General features: G+C 41.3%; 1 protein-coding gene across 2 annotated transcripts in view; it reads left to right on the forward strand.

Moving 5' to 3' along the window:
• LOC121550178 (rab5 GDP/GTP exchange factor) overlaps positions 1–21,772 on the forward strand; it is a 36,356-nt gene extending 14,584 nt beyond the window's left edge. The window contains exons 3-9 of one of the 2 annotated variants that reach the window (XM_041862300.1): positions 7,567–7,754; positions 8,638–8,819; positions 12,331–12,412; positions 18,890–19,022; positions 19,278–19,369; positions 19,555–19,811; positions 19,927–21,772. In XM_041862300.1, coding sequence (XP_041718234.1) covers positions 7,567–7,754; positions 8,638–8,819; positions 12,331–12,412; positions 18,890–19,022; positions 19,278–19,369; positions 19,555–19,811; positions 19,927–20,346 — 1,354 coding nt within the window. In that variant the 3' untranslated portion in view covers positions 20,347–21,772. The remainder of the gene's footprint in view (positions 1–7,566; positions 7,755–8,637; positions 8,820–12,330; positions 12,413–18,889; positions 19,023–19,277; positions 19,370–19,554; positions 19,812–19,926) is intronic. The other variant, XM_041862301.1, reaches the window with a different exon arrangement.
• Positions 21,773–22,948: the final 1,176 nt, after the last annotated feature.

Below are 22,948 nucleotides of genomic sequence, written 5' to 3' on the forward strand. Positions count from 1 at the left end.
TCATTGCCAACAAAGGGTATATAACAAAGTATTGAGAAACTTTTGTTATTGACCAAATACTTATTTTCCACCATCATATGCCAATAAATTCATAAAAAATCCTACAATGTGATTTTCTGGATTTTTTTTCTATTTTTGTCTGTCATAGTTGACGTTTACCTATGATGAAAATTACAGGCCTCTCTCATCTTTTTAAGTGGGAGAACTTGCACAATTGGTGGCTGACTAAATACTTTTTTTCCCCACTGTATCTGTGCTAGAAATTCAATACTTGACTGAGGGACCTTACAGCAGTTGTATGTGTGGGGGACACAGTAAGGGGTAGTCATTCAAAAATCATGTCAACCAATAATATTTCATACAGTGGGAGTCCATGTAAGTTATGTGATTTGTTAAGCCAAATTTTATTTAGGCTTGCCTTAACAAAGGGGGTAAATACTTATGCAACTACTATATTTTAGTTGTTTAATATTTTGTAGTATTTTCTTTTCACTTTGACATTATGGAGTATTTGGCAAACAAAATCACAATTAAATATGTTTCAATCCCACTTTGTAATGCAACAAAATGTTAAACAAATCCAAGGGGGTGAATACTTACAGTTGAAGTCGTAAGTTTGCATACACCTTAGCCAAATACATTTAAACTCAGTTTTTTACAGTTCCTGACATTTAATCCTAGTAAAAATTCCCTGTTTTAGGTCAGTTAGGATCACCACTTTATTTTAAGAACGTGAAATGTCAGAATAATAGTAGAGAGATTTATTTAAGCTTTTATTTCTTTAATCACATTCCCAGTGGGTCAGAAGTTTACATACACTCAATTAGTATTTGGTAGCATTGCCTTTAAATTGTTTAACTTGGGTCAAACATTTCGGGTAGCCTTCCACAAGCTTCCCACAATAAGTTGGGTGAATTTTGGCCCATTCCTCCTGACAGAGCTGGTGCAACTGAGTCAGGTTTGTAGGCCTCCTTGCTCACACACGCATTTTCAGTTCTGCCCACAAATGTTCTATAGGATTGAGGCTCATGGCTTTGTGATGGCCACTCCAATACCTTGACTTTGTTGTCCTTAAGCCATTTTGCCACAACTTTGGAAGTATGCTTGTGGTCATTGTCCATTTGGAAGACCCATTTACGACCAAGCTTTAACTTCCTGACTGATGTCTTGAGATGTTGCTTCAATATATCCACATAATTTTCCTTCCTCATGATGCCATCTGTTTTGTGAATTGCACCAGTCCCTCCTGCAGCAAAGCACCCCCACAGCATGATGCTGCCACCCCGTGCTTCATGTTGGATGGAGTTCTTTGGCTTGCAAGCTACCCTCTTTTTCTTCCAAACATAACGATGGTCATTATGGCCAAACAGTTCTATTTTTGTATCATCAGACCAGAGGACACTTCTCCAAAAAGTACGATATTTGTCCCCATGTGCAGTTGCAAACCGTAGTCTGGAGTTTTTTATGGAGTTTTTGGAGCAGTGGCTTCTTCCTTGCTGAGCGGCCTTTCAGGTTATGTCGATATAGGACTCGTTTTACTGTGGATATAGATACTTTTGTACCTGTTTCCTCCAGCATCTTCACAAGGTCCTTTGCTGTTGTTCTGGGATTGATTTGCACTTCGCACCAAAGTACGTTCATCTCTAGGAGACAGAACGTGTCTGCTTCCTGAGCGGTATGACGGCTGCGTGGTCCCATGATGTTTATACCTGCGTACTATTGTTTGTACAGATGAACGTGGTACCTTCAGGCGTTTGGAAATTGCTCCCAAGGATGAACCAGATTTGTGGAGGTCTACAAATCTTTTTCTGAGGTCTTGGCTGATTTCTTTTGATTTTCCCATGATATCAAGCAAAGAGGCACGGAGTTTGAAGGTAGGCCTTGAAATACATCCACAGGTACACCTCCAATTGACTCAAATGATGTCAATTAGCCTACCAGAAGCTTCTAAAGCAATGACATCATTTTCTGGAATTTTCCATGCTGTTTAAAGGCACAGTCAACTTAGTGTATGTAATCTTCTGACCCACTGGAATTGTGATACAGTGAATTATAAGTGAAATAATCTGTCTGTAAACACTTGTTGGAAAAATTACTTGTCATGCACAAAGTAGATGTCCTAACCGACTTGCCAGAACTATAGTTTGTTAACAAGACATTTGTGGAGTGGTTGAAAAACAAGTTTTAATGACACCAACCTAAGTGTATGTAAACCTCTGACTTCAACTGTATGATACCCACTGTATATGATAATTGAAAGAGTTTTGGGATGTTAAAGAAATGTCCAAATTGTACTAGCTTTGTCCAACCCTCCCTTGACACAATGGACACATGGCATAGGCGGCGCGTAAGTTTCAAGTTTGGGGAAGCTAGAAAAAAATCACCTTTATGATAAAGTATTGCATGCATCTACAGTGCCTTCAGAAAGTATTCATACCCTTTTACTTATTCCAATTATTTTGTGTTAAAGCCTGAATTCAAAATTGATTAAATATATTTTTTTCGTACCCATTTGCACACAATACCCCATAATGACAGTGAAAATATGTTTTTAGAAATCTTAGCAATGTATTGAAAATGAAATACAGAAATACCTAATTTACATAAGTATTCACACCCCTTTGCTATGACACTCCAAATTGAGCTCAGGTGCATCCCATTTCCTTTGATCATCCTTGAGATTTCACTACAACTTGATTGGAGTCCACCTGTGGCCAATTAAATTGTTTGGACATGATTTAGTCTCCCGAGTGGCGCAGTGGTCTAAGGCACTGCATCGCAGTGCTAGCTGTGCCACTAGAGATCCTGGTTCGAATCCAGGCTCTGTCGTAGCCGGCCGCGACCGGGAGACCCATGGGGCGGCGCACAATTGGCCCAGCGTCGTCTAGGGTAGGGGAGGGAATGGCCGGCAGGGGATGTAGCTCATTTCGTAGAGCATGGCATTTGCAACACCAGGGTTGTGGGTTCGATTCCCACGGGGGGTATGAAAAATAATAATAAAGTAATGTATGCACTAACTCTGGATAAGAGTGTCTGCTAAATGACTAAAATGTAAATGTAAATGATTTAGAAAGAATCACACCTGTCATAAGGTCTCACAGTTGACAGTGCATGTCAGAGCAGAAACTATACCATCAGGTCCAAGGAACTGTCCATAGATCTCAGAGAATTGTGATGAGGCATACATCTGGGGAAGGGTATAAAACAATTTCTAGAGTGTTGAAAGTTTCCAAGAGCACAGTGGTCTCCATCATTGGGAAATAGAAAGAATATGGAACTACCCAGACTCTGCCTAGAGTTGGCCATCCAACCAATCTGAGCAACTGGGCAAGAAGGACCTTAGTCAGGGAGGTGACCAGGAACCCAATGACCACTCTGACAGAACTACAGAGTTCCTTAGCTGAGATGGTAGAACCTTCCAGAAGGACTACAGCCTCTACAGCACTTGACCAATCTGGGCTTTATGGGAGAGTGGCCAGACGGAAGCCACTCCTGAGAAAAAGGCACATGACAGCATGCCTGGAGTTTGCAAAAAGGCATGCGAAAGACTTTGAGATCATAAGGCTAAAGATTCGGTGGTCTTATGAGACATACATTGAACTGTTTGGCCTGAATGCAAAGCGCTATGTCTGGCGAAAACCAGGCACAGCTCATCACCCGTCTAACCCCATCCCTACCAGGAAGCATGGTGGTGACAGCATCATGCTATGGGGATGCTTTTCAGATGCAGGGACTTGGAGACTGGTAAGGATAGAGGGAACAATGAATGGAGTCAAATACAGGCAAATCCTTGATGAGAACCTGTTTCAGAGTGCAAAAGACAGACTGGGGCGAAGATTTTCTTTCCAACAGGACAATGACACCTAGCATACAGCCAAAGCAACACTGGAATGGCTTCAGAACAAGAATGTGTAAGTCCTTGAGTGGCCCAGCCAAAGCCCAGACTTGAATCCCATTTAAAATCTGTGGAAAGACTTAAATTGCTGTTCAGCGCCGCTCCGCATCTAATTTAACAGAGCATGAAAAAAAATATGCAAGGAAGAATGGGAGAAAATCCCCAAATCCATATGTGCAAAGCTGATACAGACATACTCAAGACGACTCCAAGCTGTAATCGCTGCCAAAGGTGCTTCTACAAAGTATTGACTCAGGGGTGTGAATACTTATGTTAATGAGCTTTCTGTATTTTATTTTCAATCAGTTAAATTTTTTTCTTCTAAAAACATGTTTTCATTTTGTCATTATGGGGTATTGTGTGTAGATGGGTGAGAAATATATTTCATCCATTTTGAATTCAGGCTGTAACACAGCAAAATGTGGTATAAGTCTAGGGGTATGAATACTTTCTGAAGGCACTGTATCACATTTGCAGACCAATGCAAGAGAGCCTACTATTCCTAATGTGTCGAGTAGATTGGATAGTCATAAATTAGGCTAATATTATAACTGACTCACTGTTCACAAAAAAAGACCGTTCTGCTTTTCTCCTCCTTTCTGTGCACACATCCAGAGCTCAGACCCAGCTAGAGGGCCATTTTAAAGGAGGATCCGATAATTATTTTACCTTTTATAAACATATTTCATGCAATTCTACGACACTTTACTCTTCATGACTGAAGACAATAGCAGAATCTTTAATACCACAAAAATGACAGGGAAGGCTACTCTGCTGACACTGACATCAATAAAAACGACCTTGTCTTGAATGAAACCATCTAATCGAGGATTATGAAAAGGGGAGACACATATTGTAGGCTATGACGTCCGTCTAGCTTGGAGGAGGAAATTCTCCTAAAAAAACATTCCAGGAACACACTCACCCAATGATAGACAGTGAATATACGCACTCACCGGGGATATGGCCGATGCTCTCCGCTATAGTGCCAATTAGGCTTGGGCGGTGTACTGTATAAACCGTATACTGGGATATTTGGAAATAGTCACAGGATGTTTTTTCAATACCGTTAACTATTTCTTGTAAGTTTTTAAAAATATATATATATTTGTAGCTACTTTTTAAATACCTGCAGTCAACTTGTGCAATACCTTAGGAGATAAAGCAGATTGCATTCTTCATTTCACCTTTCACATTATTTTACATTATGAAGCTTACCCTAGTTCCCCAGAGCAGTTGAGCCAGTCACGTGTTTGTTTGTAAATACCACAACAGAAGAAAGTGGGAGCAGGTGAGTCCAGCTGTGTCGTGACCTTTTTTTCTCCTTCTACTTCAATATATTGATCAGGGGCGTGCAACTATAGTTTTCCTTAACAGAAAATACATTAGTGCAACACATTTGGCAGAAAATACCTTAATTTTCACGAGATGACAACCGAAGTGCAACATTATTTGGCTGACAGCCACACAAGTAGGCTAAATGGGTTTATAATAAAAAAGAAAGGTATTTCTAATGTTTATCATAGCCAGTTACATTTCCTAATGTTTTGCTTCAAGTTCATCATGCATTTTACCGGAGAAAAGTAGGCTACACTAACCATGTTTCCATCCACCCATTTCATGTGGATTAATTACCTGACGCATGAAAAAAGTCACGACCCGGCTGATGGAAATATTAAATGCCGGTACAATTTTATAAATGCCGACAGACAATTTGTTCGTTCGACATGGTGGGATCTTTTTGTGTCGGTGAAATTAATAATGCGAGAAATGTCACACTATGATATGTTGTGCGGTCCTCCTACTACGACTTGGGGAAAGCATGCAGTTACTAGGCTACAAATTAAATAAGTTATGATAAAATTCAAAGGGTGGTGAATGTACAAGGTGATCAGCTTCATGCTCCTTTCCAATACATTTTTAGGGTCTTATTCTGGTGGCATGATGATCGATGCTTGGCTGCCGTTTAACAAATACAAATAATATCGCTCTTATCCATAATAATCTCATAATGTAGGTAGCCTACCCGCGCTGTTGGCTAGAGCGCATGTGCCAAGACCAGAGTGGGCACATTTGCTATTTAACTCAACAGTTTGTGACAAAACCATCAGTAGAGTTGAAAATGCGATGGAAACCCATTTAACTTGTATTTTTCATTCGGTACATGGGAATTTAACTGCAAAAGTTATTTTGATGTGCATTACGTCATCACGCACAGCCTTTTATCCGCAAAAAGTCCGTTTGATGGAAACACGTGCATGTTGTTTTATGCCGATTTTAGAATATTCGCATGAAAATCTGTCGCAAATTGGTTGGAAACCTAGCTACTGAGAAAAATGCAGGAGAAAAAGGCAGACCGGTGTCTGCTGATAGAATGCCGTTTGTGAATTCTCATCCGAAGCATAAGGTTTGATGCCGAGCAGAAATTACAGTAAGAAGCATTTTAGATCTGCGTTTACAAAATGCAGCAAGATATTTCTTATGCGTTTTTATATATTTTTTCTGCCTGAAATTTTCAGAATTCTGCGTTGATGCGACCCCTACGTTTAACTTGCTAGTTATCTAAACGAAGGAAGTGGCTGAATTAATAAGGAGACAGGGCATCATATAGTGTTAGCTTTCTACCGTGTTTGAGAAGGCAAAGCCCTTTGGATGAGTTATCTGTACAGCTGCCACTGCTGTCTTGAGTGGGTAACATCTCACTTTATTTGGGCTGCAATTTCTGAGGCTAGTCTAATAAACTTATCCTCTGCAGCAGAGGTAACTCTGGGTCTTCCTTTCCTGTGGTGGTCCTCATGAGAGCCAGTTTCATCATAGCGCTTGATGGTTTTTGCGACTGCACTTGAAGAAACATTCAAAGTTCTTGAAATGTTTCGTATTGACTGACCTTCATGTCTTAAAGTAATGATGGACTGTCATTTCTCTTTGCTTATTTGAGCTGTTCTTGCCATAATATGGACTTGGGCTATCTTCTGTATACCCCCCCCCCTTCCACCTTGTCACAACACAACTGATTGGCTCAAACACATTAAGAAGGAAAGACATTCCACAAATTAACTTTTAAGAAGGCACCTGTTAATTGAAATGCATTCCAGGTGACTACCTCATGAAGCTGGTTGAGAGAATGCCAAGAGTGTGCAAAGCTGTCATCAAGGCAAAGGGTGGCTATTTGATATATTTTGATTTGTTTAACACTTCTTTGGTTACTACATGATTCCATATGTGTTATATCATAGTTTTGATATCTTCACTATTATTCTACAATGTAAAAATAAAGAAAAACCCTTGAATGAGTAGGTGTGTCCAAACTTTTGACTGGTAGTGTATGTTAATAACACATTATTGGACACGTACAGTGAAAGAGCAGCGGTGAAATTTCCATTTAAAACAATCCACAGCTATTTTTTTAAAGTGGCAAAATCATGCTCTCTGGTGTAGTGTTTTGAAGGAATGTATTTTTGTATAGACAGGAGTAATTATATAATTTTGGCAAATTCAATTTACTTTAGGGGAAGCTTAGCATATTGGACGCGCCTATACCCTAACCTATTCCCGTGCTGCCTATGACATGGTAATTAAAACACAACACCAGCGGTTTGTATTGTTTGTTAAAAGTAATTGCCTCAAGTTAAACAGTCTAATCACCAGTTGTTCCCCCTGGTCTACCTCAGGCTGCAGAGGGAGGAGGAGGTTGCCTATGCCAGCATTCAGGGGGCCCAGTCTCAGCCCCCGTCCCAGCCCCAGGCCTCTCTGGTGCCCTTCTCCAAGTTCGAGGAGAAGAAGACCAACGAGAAGACGCGCAAGGTGACCACTGTGAAGAAGTTTTTTAGTCCCTCGTCTCGGACAGCCCCCAAGAAAGGTACTGACTGGCATTTGTCCAGTGCAGTTTTTGACACACACACACACACACACACACACACACACACACACACACACACACACACACACTTTCCACCCCGGCGTATCAGCCTAATACTTGTCTCATCAGCTCACTTCTTTGGAGGTGATCCCCGGAGGCTCTAAAGCAGGGCATGACGGGGCATGATGGTGATTGAAGGTATTCTGTGCCCACCAAGCCTATTATAGCCAGGTGTATTAAGTGATACCCTCTACGAGCCTCACTGTTAGGCAAGCTCCCCTCGCTCCTATCCCATAAGGGCTTAACTAGTGTAGTTGACTTATAATTACCCTCCAATCAGGTAGCATTAAGATGTACCAATAATCTCACCATAGTGGCACTTGCTCAGTCTGATTGGCTGAGAGACCTGTCCATCAAACTGACTCCGCTGCTCCGGTTGGTTTTGAGTTTGTTTGATGTGTAGTGTGCATCTGTGTGTGTTCAACAACAGTCCCCTTTTCATGTTGCTCATAACGTTCATTATCTCACTGTCCCCCTCTTGCGTATGGTCATTATACTGGCAGCACTGGTGGCAAGACTCAGAGGTGGTTGTCTGTCATTTTCTCTTTAGTTGTAGATACACTTCTACAGAATAGACAAAACTGACTGTGTCCCTTATAGTCCACTGAAAGTCCCAACAGGTCTAAATAATCGGTTTATTTGAAGTTGTGACGCAATACTGATGATTTCATATTTGGGTCTCTTTTCCTGACCTCTTCTCAGCTCATATGTAAAGATGCACACTTCTGACAGTTTACCTTCTTTACCTGAGGCTCAGTCAGTTTGCGAGAGCAACCATGAAGAGGAAGGCATGGCGTAACATTAAGAGTAACACAAGTCATAGTGTCCCCCCCATCAGAGAACCAGGAGGGCAAGACCCCCAGCCCCTCCATCAGCCGCCAGTCAAGCATCGAGACGGACCGCGTCTCCAGAGACTTTGTGGACTTCCTGAAGACCGTGCATAAGCCCGGCCGTGAGGTCCACAAGCAGAGCCGAGCCTTCATCGAGATCATGGCCAACAAAAAGGTCAGTTGAAAACGAGTCTGTGAATGCTCATTCATTGATTTTCCACATGCAGGATACAAAACAATATAATCTGAAAGGAATAGATATACAGTTTTTAAAATTATAGTAGAAAAAAATATTCCATTTTATTTGGAACGGCAAGCCAGACAAAATTAAACAGGCCTATTTATATAATGAATATGAATTAGGAGGACAGAAATTATTAAATATTAAAGCATTAGACCTATCACTAAAAGCTTCAGTCATACAAAAATTATACTTAAATCCGAACTGGTTCTTTAGCAAACTAGTAAGATAGTCTCACCCAATGTTCAAGAAGGGACTTTTTCCCTTTATTCAGATTACAACCCCTCACTTTCAGGTATTTGAAAAGGAAATCATCTCCCAAATATCACTATTTCTAAAACAAGCCATAGAAAGTTGGTTGCAATTTCAATTTAATTCTCCAGAAATGACAGAACAAATATTGCAAGAAATATTGTGGTTAAACTCAAATATACTAATTGATTAAAAAAATGTTATTTTTTGAGAAAATCAACAACAAAAAAAAGCTATAATCTTCGTAAATGAGATTATTGGTAGGAATGGTGGAGTTATGTCGCACATGCAGCTAACAAAAACATATGGAAATGTCTGCTCTACCCAAAATTACAACCAAATAATTGCAGCATTACTGCAAAAATGGAAGAGGAAAGTGGAAGGAGGAAAAAGTAAGGAACTTGTCTGTTGGCCTTGCATTAAAGAACATAATTGGTTAAAGAAAATTGTGATAAATAAAAAAGGTTTACCAGTTTCAGTTAAGGACCAAAGATTGACAGCCGTCCCATATAGATTGCAAAATAGTTGGGAAGAGATTTTTGACGTACAGATTCCATGGCATAGTGTTTATGAACTGATACGCAAAACGACGCCGGATTCAAAACTTCAAAATTTTCAATGTAAATTATTATATAAAATTCTTGCTACCATTAGAATGTGATTTGTATGGGGGATACAATCTTTCCAGCTCTGCAGATTTGGCTGTGAAGAGACAGAATCATTAGATCATTTGTTTTGATACTGTCCATTTGTAGCTTGTTTCTGGACACAGGTCCAGGAATGGCTGAAGGATTGCAATATTTGCATGGAGCTGACCCTGCAGATAGCACTACTGGGTGATCTGAAAAGTCATAGTCAATCGATCAATAATATAATAATACTTTTAGCAAAAATGTTTATTTTCAATTCACAAACTGTAGAAACAATGAGAATAGAAAGGCTCAGAACTTTTGTAAAACATCACAGTACAGTTGAAAAATATATGGCAAATAGAAATCCAATATGGATGGTGTTAAGAGATAGATGGGAGGTGTTGAATGGAGCTGAAGGATGGGACTAATAACAACAACTAATAGCAACAAGATAACTAGTGTAAGACATGCTGTGTCCATAATAAGTATATACAGTGGGGGAAAAAAGTATTTAGTCAGCCACCAATTGTGCAAGTTCTCCCACTTAAAAAGATGAGAGAGGCCTGTAATTTTCATCATAGGTACACGTCAACTATGACAGACAAAATGAGAAAAAAAATTCCAGAAATTCACATTGTAGGATTTTTTATGAATTTATTTGCAAATTATGGTGGAAAATAAGTATTTGGTCAATAACAAAAGTTTCTCAATACTTTGTTATATACCCTTTGTTGGCAATGACACAGGTCAAACGTTTTCTGTAAGTCTTCACAAGGTTTTCACACACTGTTGCTGGTATTTTGGCCCATTCCTCCATGCAGATCTCCTCTAGAGCAGTGATGTTTTGGGGCTGTCGCTGGGCAACACACACTTTCAACTCCCTCCAAAGATTTTCTATGGGGTTGAGATCTGGAGACTGGCTAGGCCACTCCAGGACCTTGAAATGCTTCTTACGAAGCCACTCCTTCGTTGCCCGGGCGGTGTGTTTGGGATCATTGTCATGCTGAAAGACACAGCCACGTTTCATCTTCAATGCCCTTGCTGATGGAAGGAGGTTTTCACTCAAAATCTCACGATACATGGCCCCATTCATTCTTTCCTTTACACGGATCAGTCGTCCTGGTCCCTTTGCAGAAAAACAGCCCTAAAGCATGATGTTTCCACCCCCATGCTTCACAGTAGGTATGGTGTTCTTTGGATGCAACTCAGCATTCTTTGTCCTCCAAACACGACGAGTTGAGTTTTTACCAAAAAGTTATATTTTGGTTTCATCTGACCATATGACATTCTCCCAATCCTCTTCTGGATCATCCAAATGCACTCTAGCAAAATTCAGACGGGCCTGGACATGTACTGGCTTAAGCAGGGGGACACGTCTGGCACTGCAGGATTTTAGTCCCTGGCGGCGTAGTGCGTTACTGATGGTAGGCTTTGTTACTTTGGTCCCAGCTCTCTGCAGGTCATTCACTAGGTCCCCCCGTGTGGTTCTGGGATTTTTGCTCACCGTTCTTGTGATCATTTTGACCCCACAGGGTGAGATCTTGCGTGGAGCCCCAGATCGAGGGAGATTATCAGTGGTCTTGTATGTCTTCCATTTCCTAATAATTGCTCCCACAGATGATTTCTTCAAACCAAGCTGCTTACCTATTGCAGATTCAGTCTTCCCAGCCTGGTGCAGGTCTACAATTTTGTTTCTGGTGTCCTTTGACAGCTCTTTGGTCTTGGCCATAGTGGAGTTTGGAGTGTGACTGTTTGAGGTTGTGGACAGGTGTCTTTTATACTGATAACAAGTTCAAACAGGTGCCATTAATACAGGTAACGAGTGGAGGACAGAGGAGCCTCTTAAAGAAGAAGTTACAGGTCTGTGAGAGCCAGAAATCGTGCTTGTTTGTAGGTGACCAAATACTTATTTTCCACCATAATTTGCAAATAAATTCATTAAAAATCCTACAATGTGATTTTCTGGGAAAAAAATGCTCAATTTGTCTGTCATAGTTGACGTGTACCTATGATGAAAATTACAGGCCTCTCTCATCTTTTTAAGTGGGAGAACTTGCACAATTGGTGGCTGACTAAATACTTTTTTTCCCCACTGTATACAACTGTGTGTAGGTATTTCTGTTCTTTCAACAAAGGTCAGCCCTGAGAAACACAAATGAAAGAATAGCTTTTATGTGTATGTTTTGTAATTAAATATTGCTATTTTATATGGCAAAACACTCCAAGGTTCTCTTGTTTGAAAAAGTTATTGATTTTATTGATTTATTGGCTAGACAAGAATGTATTGTTACAGTAGTAGCCATTCTCACAATCAGTAGTTCTGTTCTACATCGTTTTACAGAACCGTGTCTGTATAATTTCCTTCAGTATAAAGCCCTTTTGTCTATGGTATATCTGTTGTAGAAGAGAGAAAAAACAGCTGTTGTGATGAGGTAAGAAAGTTATTTCAAGCTGTCACACATATTGTCTGGAACATGCAATTTTGTCTATGTTAAGTTGTTATGGTATATAGTTCCTGATTGACAAATACCTGGGATTACCTTTGACCTCTGACTTCTCAGGACTTGAGTGCTGACGAGCTGTCTGAGTGTGTCCAAGACTTCTACCAGAACCTGTCCGACCGCCTCATGACTCATTTTAAAGGTGCGTTCAAACAACATTAAGAATGAAAGGAAATGGAAAGGGGGATACCTAGTCAGTTGTACAACTGAAGGCATTCAACTGAAATGTCTCTTCCGCATTTAACCCAACCCCTCAGAATCAGAGAGGTGTGGGGGGCTGCCTTAATCGACATCCACGTCATCGAATGATGACGCAACCTGCCAAAAAGGGATACAACAACTCACACTGTACAAAATGCATCACAAAAATGTAAATACAATGCATTTGTTAGATTCACAAAAATGGACTAAACATGTGTTGTTTCAACTAACTGAGAATAGTGTGTTCTACTGCACAATAAAGTGTTCTGTTGGTCTTTTCGGCTTACCAAATGCCTTTGGTTTTATTTGCAAATAGAAATATCTACCAATATCTACTGTAACTAGAAACATTTTCCTGAAGTGTGTGCTTGCAAGCTTGTCTTGAAGGATCAATTGATTGATAGGATAGAATAGAATAGCCTGAACATGTGAAAGTTGGGTTGGTGTCTCTAGCTTGAATGGTTCAAGAGTTACTATTATTGTTGGTGGGTTATTTAGTATTTTATTAGGATCCCTATTAGCTACTGCTAAAGCAGCCACTACTCTTCCTTGTTATAGTTGATACCTTTTTTTAAATGTTAGTTGTTATAATGTTTGTTTGTAGCTGAAATGGTTAAAGAGCAGTAGTATTTGAAATGTCTACCACTGTGTTCTTATGGTTGGCATTGAATCCATAAAGGTTAATGGTAATTTATACCCCCCCCCAAAAAAAAAGTAAGGTTTATTAAGGTTTGAGAGAATTTGAAGTGAGGATAGCCTGAACATTTTAAAGTTGGTCTTGTAGCTTAAATGGCCAAGGGGCAGGACCATTTTGGATAGCTACCACTGTATTCCGATGGCTGTCATTCAAACCCATTTAAAATTTTGTTTTACATAAAAGTATGCATAAACTATTTATAAAGTATAAATAGTCTGTATGCAAGTACCCTAATTTGAGTCAGTCTGCACATTTCAACGTTGGTTTGGAATTGATAACTTAAACTTTTAAAGAGGAGTAGCGTCTAGAATTGTACGATTTTTTACCATTCAAGTCTATGGCCATTGAAATGAATGGTGTTTTATGCAAATATGGTTGTACTATAAATAGTATCAAAAAGCAATCTAAGTTGGGTCAGTCTGCATATTTGATAACTTAAGCGGTTTAAGCGCTAGAGCGGGCGGAAGAAAGCAAATAAAAATAAGTATGTAAGAGTGCTAGAGTGGTCTTGCTTTCAGCAAGCACACTATTCAGAGGCGAAGCCACAACAGGGCCAGGCCAGGCCGAGGCCCTGCCAGATTGAACACTGGCCCACCCAATCAGGATGGCTTAAAATATAAAATACTAAATTAAATAAATGGAGTGTGTGCTTAGTCCCCTCCTGTACTCCCTGTTCACCCATGACTGAGTGGCCGAGCACAACTCCAACACCATCATTAAGTTTACCGATGACACAACGGTGGTAGGCCTGATCACCAATGGCGATGAGACAGCCAATAGGGAGGAGGTCAGAGACCTGGTAGTGTGGTGCCAGGACAACAACTTCTCCCTCAACACCAGCAAGACAAAGGAGCTGATTGTGGACTACAGGAAACAGAGGGGCTGTAGTGGAGCAGGTAGAGAGCTTCAAGTTCCTCGGTGTCCTATCATGGTCCATTACACCAACACAGTCGTGAAGGGGGCAAATTGTTTTGAACCTCTGCAATTCTTTGCTAATTTGAAATAGCACTAGCTAGCTAGTCACAAGTTATGGCAAAACAAAGGACTGTTTTTTTGGCTGGTATACAGTTCGACAAGGGACACTGTTTTCTGTAGAACTTGTACACATTTTCCCAAGGCCGCTATGGAAGGCTCCTTTGTTAGAGAAGAATATAAGGATTGGAAGCACCTTCGTTGGGGAGGTCAGGAATCCCATCCCTTTATTGAAGTTTAGGACTGCTGCAGCCCTGACATTTTCCTTAACATCAATAGACTACTAAGGGCCATCATCACCCTTCTTATGCCTTCATGTAGGCCTACTGTTGAGACACTATTCCCCACTACAGGCCATATCAAAACATCCATCAGATCTTGCATGCTGACTGTACATCTGAACAATTTAGCCCTGTTGTCCTTTGAAAGGGAACTCTGTGACTCTTTGGTCTGTGATGAAATAATCTACATCTTCAACACCAAGCCTAGGCGTCTATGTCTTGTGCTGTAAAACGTGAAACACAATTCAGAATGACTGTTTATTTATGATTTAGCCTAATGTTTTCATGCCTGCCTTGGTAGGCAAGGCCTATATTTGTTTGATTCAAAGTGAGCTACCCACCGTGATATTAGGCAATGTATGATGATTTCATGTTTTCATGCTTGAATGCCTACAGTAGCGTTTGCTTATTTAAAGTGAGGTATTCATTTCATACCCGCCGTACAGTTCAAGATATAGGCCTAAAGTGTTTGTATTGTATTGAGTGTGGCTGTTTTCATATGGCAAAAAGTGTGCACTTTTGGGCTAAGTGAAAACCCTTTTCCGGGCATTCTTCCTTGCTTCTTTGTGCAGTAGTGCAATAAGCTATTTGCGCAAATTCCAATCCTAGATCGCTCCTTTGAGTAGGAGATCTGATAATAGGTTGATTATTTCATGAGGTTGGACGGTCGGACTAAACACTTAATCCATTATCCGTATTTCTTTACAGTAGGCCTATCATTTTCTAATTTTATCACTGCACTTTAGAATCTCTCTTTCTCGCTCTCTTTTGGAATATGTAGGTGATAGACATGTTGTGTATTTCAATATATTTATTTACTGTCGGACTCTGACAGTCAGCCTGTTTTGTCAGTGGTGATGTTGTGTAGTTAGCGCAAGTGCCCATCTACTTGTTTGTCAAGGGAAATTTGAGTTTTTTGGTCACATCCCGTGTTATGTGTTAAATGATGCAATGTGGTTGCACAAAAGTTCACTTAAATATGTCGGTCAGTGGTGTAGTGGAGGTTATACCCACTTTTTATCAGTGGTCATTACATATACTCACTTCTTAATCCCAGCTGATGCATATCCAAAGTAGTGGAGTGAAGTTTTACGGCGTGTCAATTATGTAGTACAATTGAGAAATCATGCGATTGCCAGGTGCGCTAAATTAGGGTTGGAGTGAAAACCTACAGGACGGTAGCTCTCCAGGAACAGGGTTGGAGAGCCCTGGCATAGGCCTATATCATTCAGCACCACGGACAGGTAATGCAACATGGCCGGCGCTGGCTGAGCCTGTGAAAGTAGGATAAAATATTTCAGCAACGGACAGCTCCGCTCTCCGCTCTGACTTCTGATATTTGCATTCACAACGAGAATTGTGCATTTATTCCCATGTCTCATGAGTTCTACAGTTTAGCCTCTTTGTTTTGCTTCTCCATAGAAGAGCTTTAGGGACAGGCTGTGATGTTTAGGCCCTGACTCAATCCTGTAGCGATCACCATTTCCTTTATAGACGATATAGCCTAGGCCTACAGAAATCATGTGAATACAGCCTAGAAAAGTTATACAAGAATAGTCATATTAGGGTAGAAATACAGTGCATTTGGAAAGTATTCAGACCCCTTGACTTTTTCCACATTTTGTTTTACATCACAGCCTTATTCTAAAATTTATTTAAATTGTTTTACACACAATACCCCATAATGACAAAGCAAAAACAAGTTTAGACATTTTTGCAAATGTGTATATATAAAAAATTAAAAACTGAAATATCACATTTACAAAAGGTATTCAGACCCTTTACTCAGTACTTTGTTGAAGTACCTTTGGCAGCGATTACAGCCTCGAGTCTTCTTGAGTATGATGCTACAAGCTTGGCACACCTGTATTTGGGGAGTTTCTCCCAGTCTTCTCTGCAGATCCTCTCAAGCTCGGTCAGGTTGGATAGGGAGCGTCGTTGCACAGCTATTTTCAGGTCTCTCCAGAGATGTTCGATCGGGTTCAAGTCCGGGCTCTGGCTGGGCCACTCAAGGACATTCAGAGACTTGTCCTGAAGCCACTCCTGTGTTGTCTTGGCTGTGTGCTTAGGGTCGTTGTCCTGTTGGAAGGTGAACCTTTGCCCCAGTCTGAGGTCCTAAGCACTCTGGAGCAGGTTTTCATCAAGGATCTCTCTGTACTTTGCTCCGTTCATCTTTCCCTCGATCCTGACTAGTCTCTCAGTCCCTGCCGCTGAAAAACATCCCCACAGCATGATGCTGCCACCATGCTTCACCGTAGGGATTGTGCCAGGTTTCCTCCAGACGTGACACTTGGCATTCAGGCCAAAGAGTTCAATCTTGGTTTCATCAGACCAGAGAATCTTGTTTCTCATGGTCTGAGAATCCTTTAGGTGCCTTTTGGCAAACTCCAAGTGGGCTGTCATGTGCCTTTTACTGAGGAATGGCTTCCGTTGGGCCACTCTACCATAAAGGCCTGATTGGTGGAGTGCTGAAGAGATGGTTGTCCTTCTGGAAGGTTCTCCCATCTCCACAGAGTGAACATCGGGTTCTTTGTCACCTCCCTGACCAAGGCCCTTCTCCCTCGATTGCTCAGTTTGGCCGGGCGGCCAGCTCTAGGAAGAGTCTTGATGGTTCCAAACTTCTTCCATTTAAAAAAGATGGAGGCTACTGTGTTTTTGGGGACCTTCAATGCTGCAGACATTTTTTGGTACCCTTCCCTCGACACAATCCTGTCGCGGAGCTCTACGGACAATTCCTTCGACCTCATGGCTTGGTTTTTGCTCTGACATGCACTGTCAACTGTGGGACCTTATATAGACAGGTGTGTGCCTTTCCAAATCATGTCAAATCAATTGAATTTACCACAGGTGGATTCCAATCAAGTTGTAGAAACATCTCAAGGACGATCAATGGAAACAGGATGCTCCTGAGCTCAATTTCGAGTCTCATAGCAAAGGGTCTGAATACTTATGTAAATAAGGTATTTCTGTTTTTTATTTGTAATACATTTGCAAACAATTTTTTTTAAACTGTTTTCGCTTTGCCAATATAGGGTAATGTGTGAGATTGATGAGAATTTTTATTTATTTAATCCATTTTAGAATAAGGCTGTAACGTAACAAAATGTGGAAAAAGGGAAGGGGTCTGAATACTTTCCGAATGCACTGTATGTGGAAACCATGGTGTATGGAATTGAATGTAGCCTAGGCCTTTTTTTGTAACTCATAAATCTCCTCTAGCAAAACGCACAATACATAGATGAATCAGCAGCGACTAGCATCCAAGCCTTCAGCTGCTTTGAAGTGTAGGTACACCACCACAGAAATCTGTTCAATGTCTTACCGCCACCCTTATCTTGTCCCTTAGCCTAACATATCAGCCATAAGGGCTAGGCCTATTATTTAATTCTGGATATCATGGTTGATGTGTTTCACATTGCCATGCTTTTAGGTCATTCAGAGTAGCCTACATCCGTTTCTCATATTTTTCACACAGGGTAACTTTCATTCGCCAGGCAGGCCATTTGGGAATTCTTGGCAAAATTAGAATATACTTGTCCTATTGCCCATCCCAGCCTTGTGCAGGTCTACAATTTTATCCCTGATGTCCTTACACAGCTCTCTAGTCTTGGCCATTGTGGAGAGTTTGGAGTCTGTTTGATTGAGTGTGTGGACAGGTGTCTTAAACAGGTAATGAGTTCAAACAGGTGCAGTTAATACAGGTAATGAGTGGAGAACAGGAGGGCTTCTTAAAGAAAAACTAACAGGTCTGTGAGAGCCGGAATTCTTACTGGTTGGTAGGTGATCAAATACTTATGTCATGCAATAAAATGCAAATTAATTACTAAAAAATCATACAATGTGATTTTCCGGATTTTTGTTTTAGATTCCGTCTCTCACAGTTGAAGTGTACCTATGATAAAAATGACAGACCTCTACATGCTTTGTAAGTAGGAAAACCTGCAAAATCGGCAGTGTATCAAGTACTTGTTCTCCCCACTGTACTTCTCCATACACCACAACTACACTACTGATGTCTGGGTATTTTTACTAGAAAATGTTGACCCAGTCACTTTTACTCAGGCCCAGCCACACAGCAATTTCTGCCTATGCCTCTGACACTAATACAAGTGAGGTCTAAGCACTTCACCAAGAGGCCAGTGAGGATAAAAGGAATGACATTGATAAGCCTACTGACTCTAAATCCTTTCTCTCATATCGAAGGCTAAAGTCCTATCTCTTGGTCCTCATTGACTGATATGGGAAACGTGTTTGTGAGATTTCAGGCCTTTAGACCAAATAGATACTTTGTGATCTTTGATGTTTAGGATATGTTTGCCATGACTCATCTGTTCCTCACTCTGTGCTACATAGGCATACAGCTAAGGTACTTTACCATAGTACAATGTACAACCTGTACAATGTTTATATGTAAGCTAGATGTAATGAAGACTAAAGTAAAGCCTCATGGGGTGTCTTTTGCCTCCAGGCTCTTCAGAGCGTGTGGAGCGAGTGATGGACGAGGTGGAGAAGTACATTATGACTCGCCTGTATAAGAGTGTGTTCTGCCCCGAGACCACAGATGATGAGAAGAAAGACCTGGCCACTCAGAACCGGATACGGTAAGAACTACCATATCCTGTCTGAGGACAGGCAGTTTAATCTATGTGTTTATGTGTTTTGGGATATTTGCCACTGTGGACAGAGAGATGCATGCAATTATGTGACTATATCACTGTGGGTGGTAATGCCCCTTTGCGTGTCTATCTCTGTGGGTGTTGGTGGCACGTGGGAGTTTGTCACTGTGGGTGTTTTGCGTCCCTGTTTGTGTCCCTGTGGGTGTCTCACTCTCACCCACCACACTGTGTGTTGTACAGGGCGTTACACTGGGTGGACATTCAGATGCTTTGTGTGCCAGTGGATGAGGAGATCCCAGAGGTTTCAGACAACGTGGTCAAAGCCATAACAGGTGAGTTATGGATGGTGTCACACTGGACCGCATTAGGACTCAACCAAAACATGGGTAGTGTGGTCAGAGGACACTGCAATGTGTTGCCTTAGTATGCTATAAGTCGGTTGTACAAACATTCATAAACTCTGTAAATGAAATCTTATTAGTGTGGACAGGATTGTGAATTGTGTGTGTCGCGTCAGATGTCATCGAGATGGACTCCAAACGGGTACCCCGGGACAAGCTAGAGTGCATCACGCGCTGCAGCAAGCACATCTTCAGTGCAATCAAGATCACCAAGAGCGAGCCAGCCTCGGCCGACGACTTCCTGCCCACCCTAATCTACATCGTGCTGAAGGCCAACCCTCCACGCCTGCAGTCCAACATCCAGTACATCACCCGCTTCTGCAACCCCAGCAGGCTCATGACTGGAGAAGACGGATACTACTTTACTAACTTGGTAAGTGTCTCTGTGCCACCTCACACCACTCCCTCATGCCCACACCAAGTTGATGAGAACAAAGCACACACTCTTTTTGTTCATAGCTCACCTCCTGTGTCCTCTCTCTGTTTAGTGCTGTGCAGTTGCCTTCATCGAGAAACTGGACGCCCAGTCTCTCAACTTGGACCCTGAGGACTTTGAGCGCTACATGTCGGGCCAGGCCTCCCCTCGCAGGCCTGAGGTGGAAAGCAGCTGGCCCCAGACGGACCCTGCCCACGGTCCTTCCACCTCCAGCCCCGCCCTGGCCCAGGTCTACCAGAACCTGGACCTCCTGTCTGGCCTGGGGAGCCGACAAGACAGGGTTCTGGAGGGGGCGCGGAGCCTGCAGAGCGACCTGATCACCTGGCAGGAGAGTGTGGAGCAAGAGATGCAGGAGATCCTGGAGAAGTACCCGATGGAGATCAGCCTGCCCACACCCTCCGCCATCGACTCGGACTACGTGGAAAACGATCGGCTGCCGCCGCCACTGACGCCCCAGGTGTTTGCTGGGTAATGTCTCTCCAGAATCGGAGGCAACAGAGGGCTTCTTGAACAAATGAGGTTCAGGAAGTGGCAGCCCCCTCCTGTCTCTACTGCTACCCTTTTAAACATTCTCACACACTGTAAGCCAAGTAGGCTTTGGTCCATTTTGGCCGCTAGACCCTTTCCCAATAGCATTCACAGATCTTACTATCTCAGCCTGGTTAAATTAAGCATTAATAGATCAAAAGGAAGCACTAAGTTTGAGTAAAATAGTTTAGGGACTGAAATGGAGCAAAGCCAATACAATGCTCCTGCATGCACATACTCCTTTTAGACCAGCCCTCTTCATATCAGATGGCCTCACAGTATGTATGGCGGAGTTGGCATTCGGCCCTAGTCTGCACTCATCTACATCCACGCTGCACAGACCCAGATGGCACATCTTGATACTGTAAGATTACTTCTCCAGCTTGTAGTGCAGAGGAAAGGGGTATGTATTTTTAGATAGCTGCTGCTGAATTTGGGAAATGCTGACTTCTGCATCTTGCAGTATGCACTCTGCAGAATTCTATACTCTGCTTGCATGTGCTTTGCTCCTAGCCTTCTTGAGTCTCCAGCAAGGGACCAGGCTGCAGTCTAATTGTGCGCAACGGGGGGAAAAAGGGATGCGTTTCATCCAAAACCAAAGCTGGTTCTTATATGTGAGTATGCCCCAATGTGTGGTCTCAACTAATATTTCTAATGCTAATATAGAATTAGGTAAGGTACTTTTAACTTCTCTCATTCATTTTATATCTCAACTATGTGTCAGTAGGGCCAAGAGCCCTTACTGTATGTATTAAAGGACCTAGTATTTCCTGAATATGTGACCTGACGAGGAAAACTCCTGTTACTACTCATGTAGTATGCCCATGAGGCATAGTAATGCAGAAGGATGCTTCTTGTTATACCATGGAATCACAGGGCAGGGCAGTTGAACCATGGCGCTGGTTTGCTGGTGCTGTAAACTACAATGTGTAGTACTACAATAGGGAAATTATCCTGTATGTTCCTAAATGAACAATGTATTAAAAGGGAATTTCTTCTCCCAGGTACATAAGATGTATTAGTGGGGGATAATAACAATAATTTTGGGGGGCAGTGTAATGATAACAGTTTGCATTTTAAACATGTTAACGTTGGATAAACGATATCTCCCTATGGTATTAGGAGAGGCAGAGCCCATAATAACACTCCCAAATTAACACTGTCACCATTTGTAACTTGAACAAATACTTTTAAATTGTTTAAGCCTTCCTTGGTGCACTGCTGCTGGGCGATTCCAAGTCAGCGGGAGCAGAAAATATTGTTGGTATCTCAGATTGTTCTGGCAATTTTCACATAGACATTTCATTAGTAGGAAGGATGTTTGAAATGCTTTTTACATTTGTATTTTTATTTTTTTGACATTTTATTCATTTAGCAGATGCTCTTATCCAGAGCGACTTACAATTAGTGAGTGCATACATTTTTCATACTGGCCCCCCGTGGGAAACGAACCCACAACCCTTGCGTTGCAAGCGCCATGCTCTACCAACTGAGCTACACCACAATTATTAGTGTGCTCTAACATATGGAGTAGCCTATGTCTAGATTCTGAAATACAAATGTTCACTAATTTATTCAACATTACAAATATTATTATAAATATCTCAAAACTACCCTTTTTGATTTTGTTCATTTTAAGACAAATTGTTTGGAACAATATACTCTACAAGTACATCACATTTCCAGAGTGGGCTCTCTGCTAATTCTGAAGTAATAATACATTTTATGAGCACCACCAACACAGTGAATGGAGAAAAATGGATTTAAAGGGAACTCCATCTGCAGGTGATTTGCTAAATGTGCAAGCCTAAAGATGGGATGTGATTGGTTAATGACCTATTTTTCACATTTATTTCACTTATAATGTCAATTTCTATGTATAAAATGGGTCATATCATTAAAAGTACCAGAGAATCTAGACATACTCCATTTATTGGAGCACACTATAAGGAGTATAAAGGCACCAAGATGTTGTGTATCATGTACGGTTCACAGATCATAGGGTCTTACAGGAGGCATGTATAGGTCTAAAAACGGCCAAAAATGGCCACTTTCATCATGATTTTCTCAAAAATGTTTTGCGATACAAATGTAAAAAGCATGTCAAACATCCTTCCTGCCAATGAAGTTCCTATGTGAGAATTGCCAGAACAATTTTCTGCTGGCTTGGAATCGACCTGCTATATTTCTAATTTGTTTTGCGATTTTGATGGTGCAGAATTATCTGGCTGTAAAGAAAAGTCAAGGCAATGGTACTACTTAAGCTAAACGTGAGAATGTATCCATAAGCTTGCTAAAATATGGGGCCCTGTAATTTGATTATAATCACATTCAAATGGTCGTAACATATTCAACAGAGGATTGCCAGCCTAGTAAAACAAAGGATTAATAGAGGACTTTCAGTCAATACGCTTTTTATGTTGTTTCTTTTCAATTTTGCAACAGATCTTGGAGCGCCATCCTAACATTTATTCTTCAGATCGTGGTACAATCTGTGAAACCTAAAGTTGACCAAGACGCAAGTTACAGTGTTATGTACAAAATGC

This window comes from Coregonus clupeaformis, chromosome 35 (assembly GCF_020615455.1).
Source record: "Coregonus clupeaformis isolate EN_2021a chromosome 35, ASM2061545v1, whole genome shotgun sequence".
Classification (NCBI taxonomy): Eukaryota; Metazoa; Chordata; class Actinopteri; order Salmoniformes; family Salmonidae; genus Coregonus; species Coregonus clupeaformis.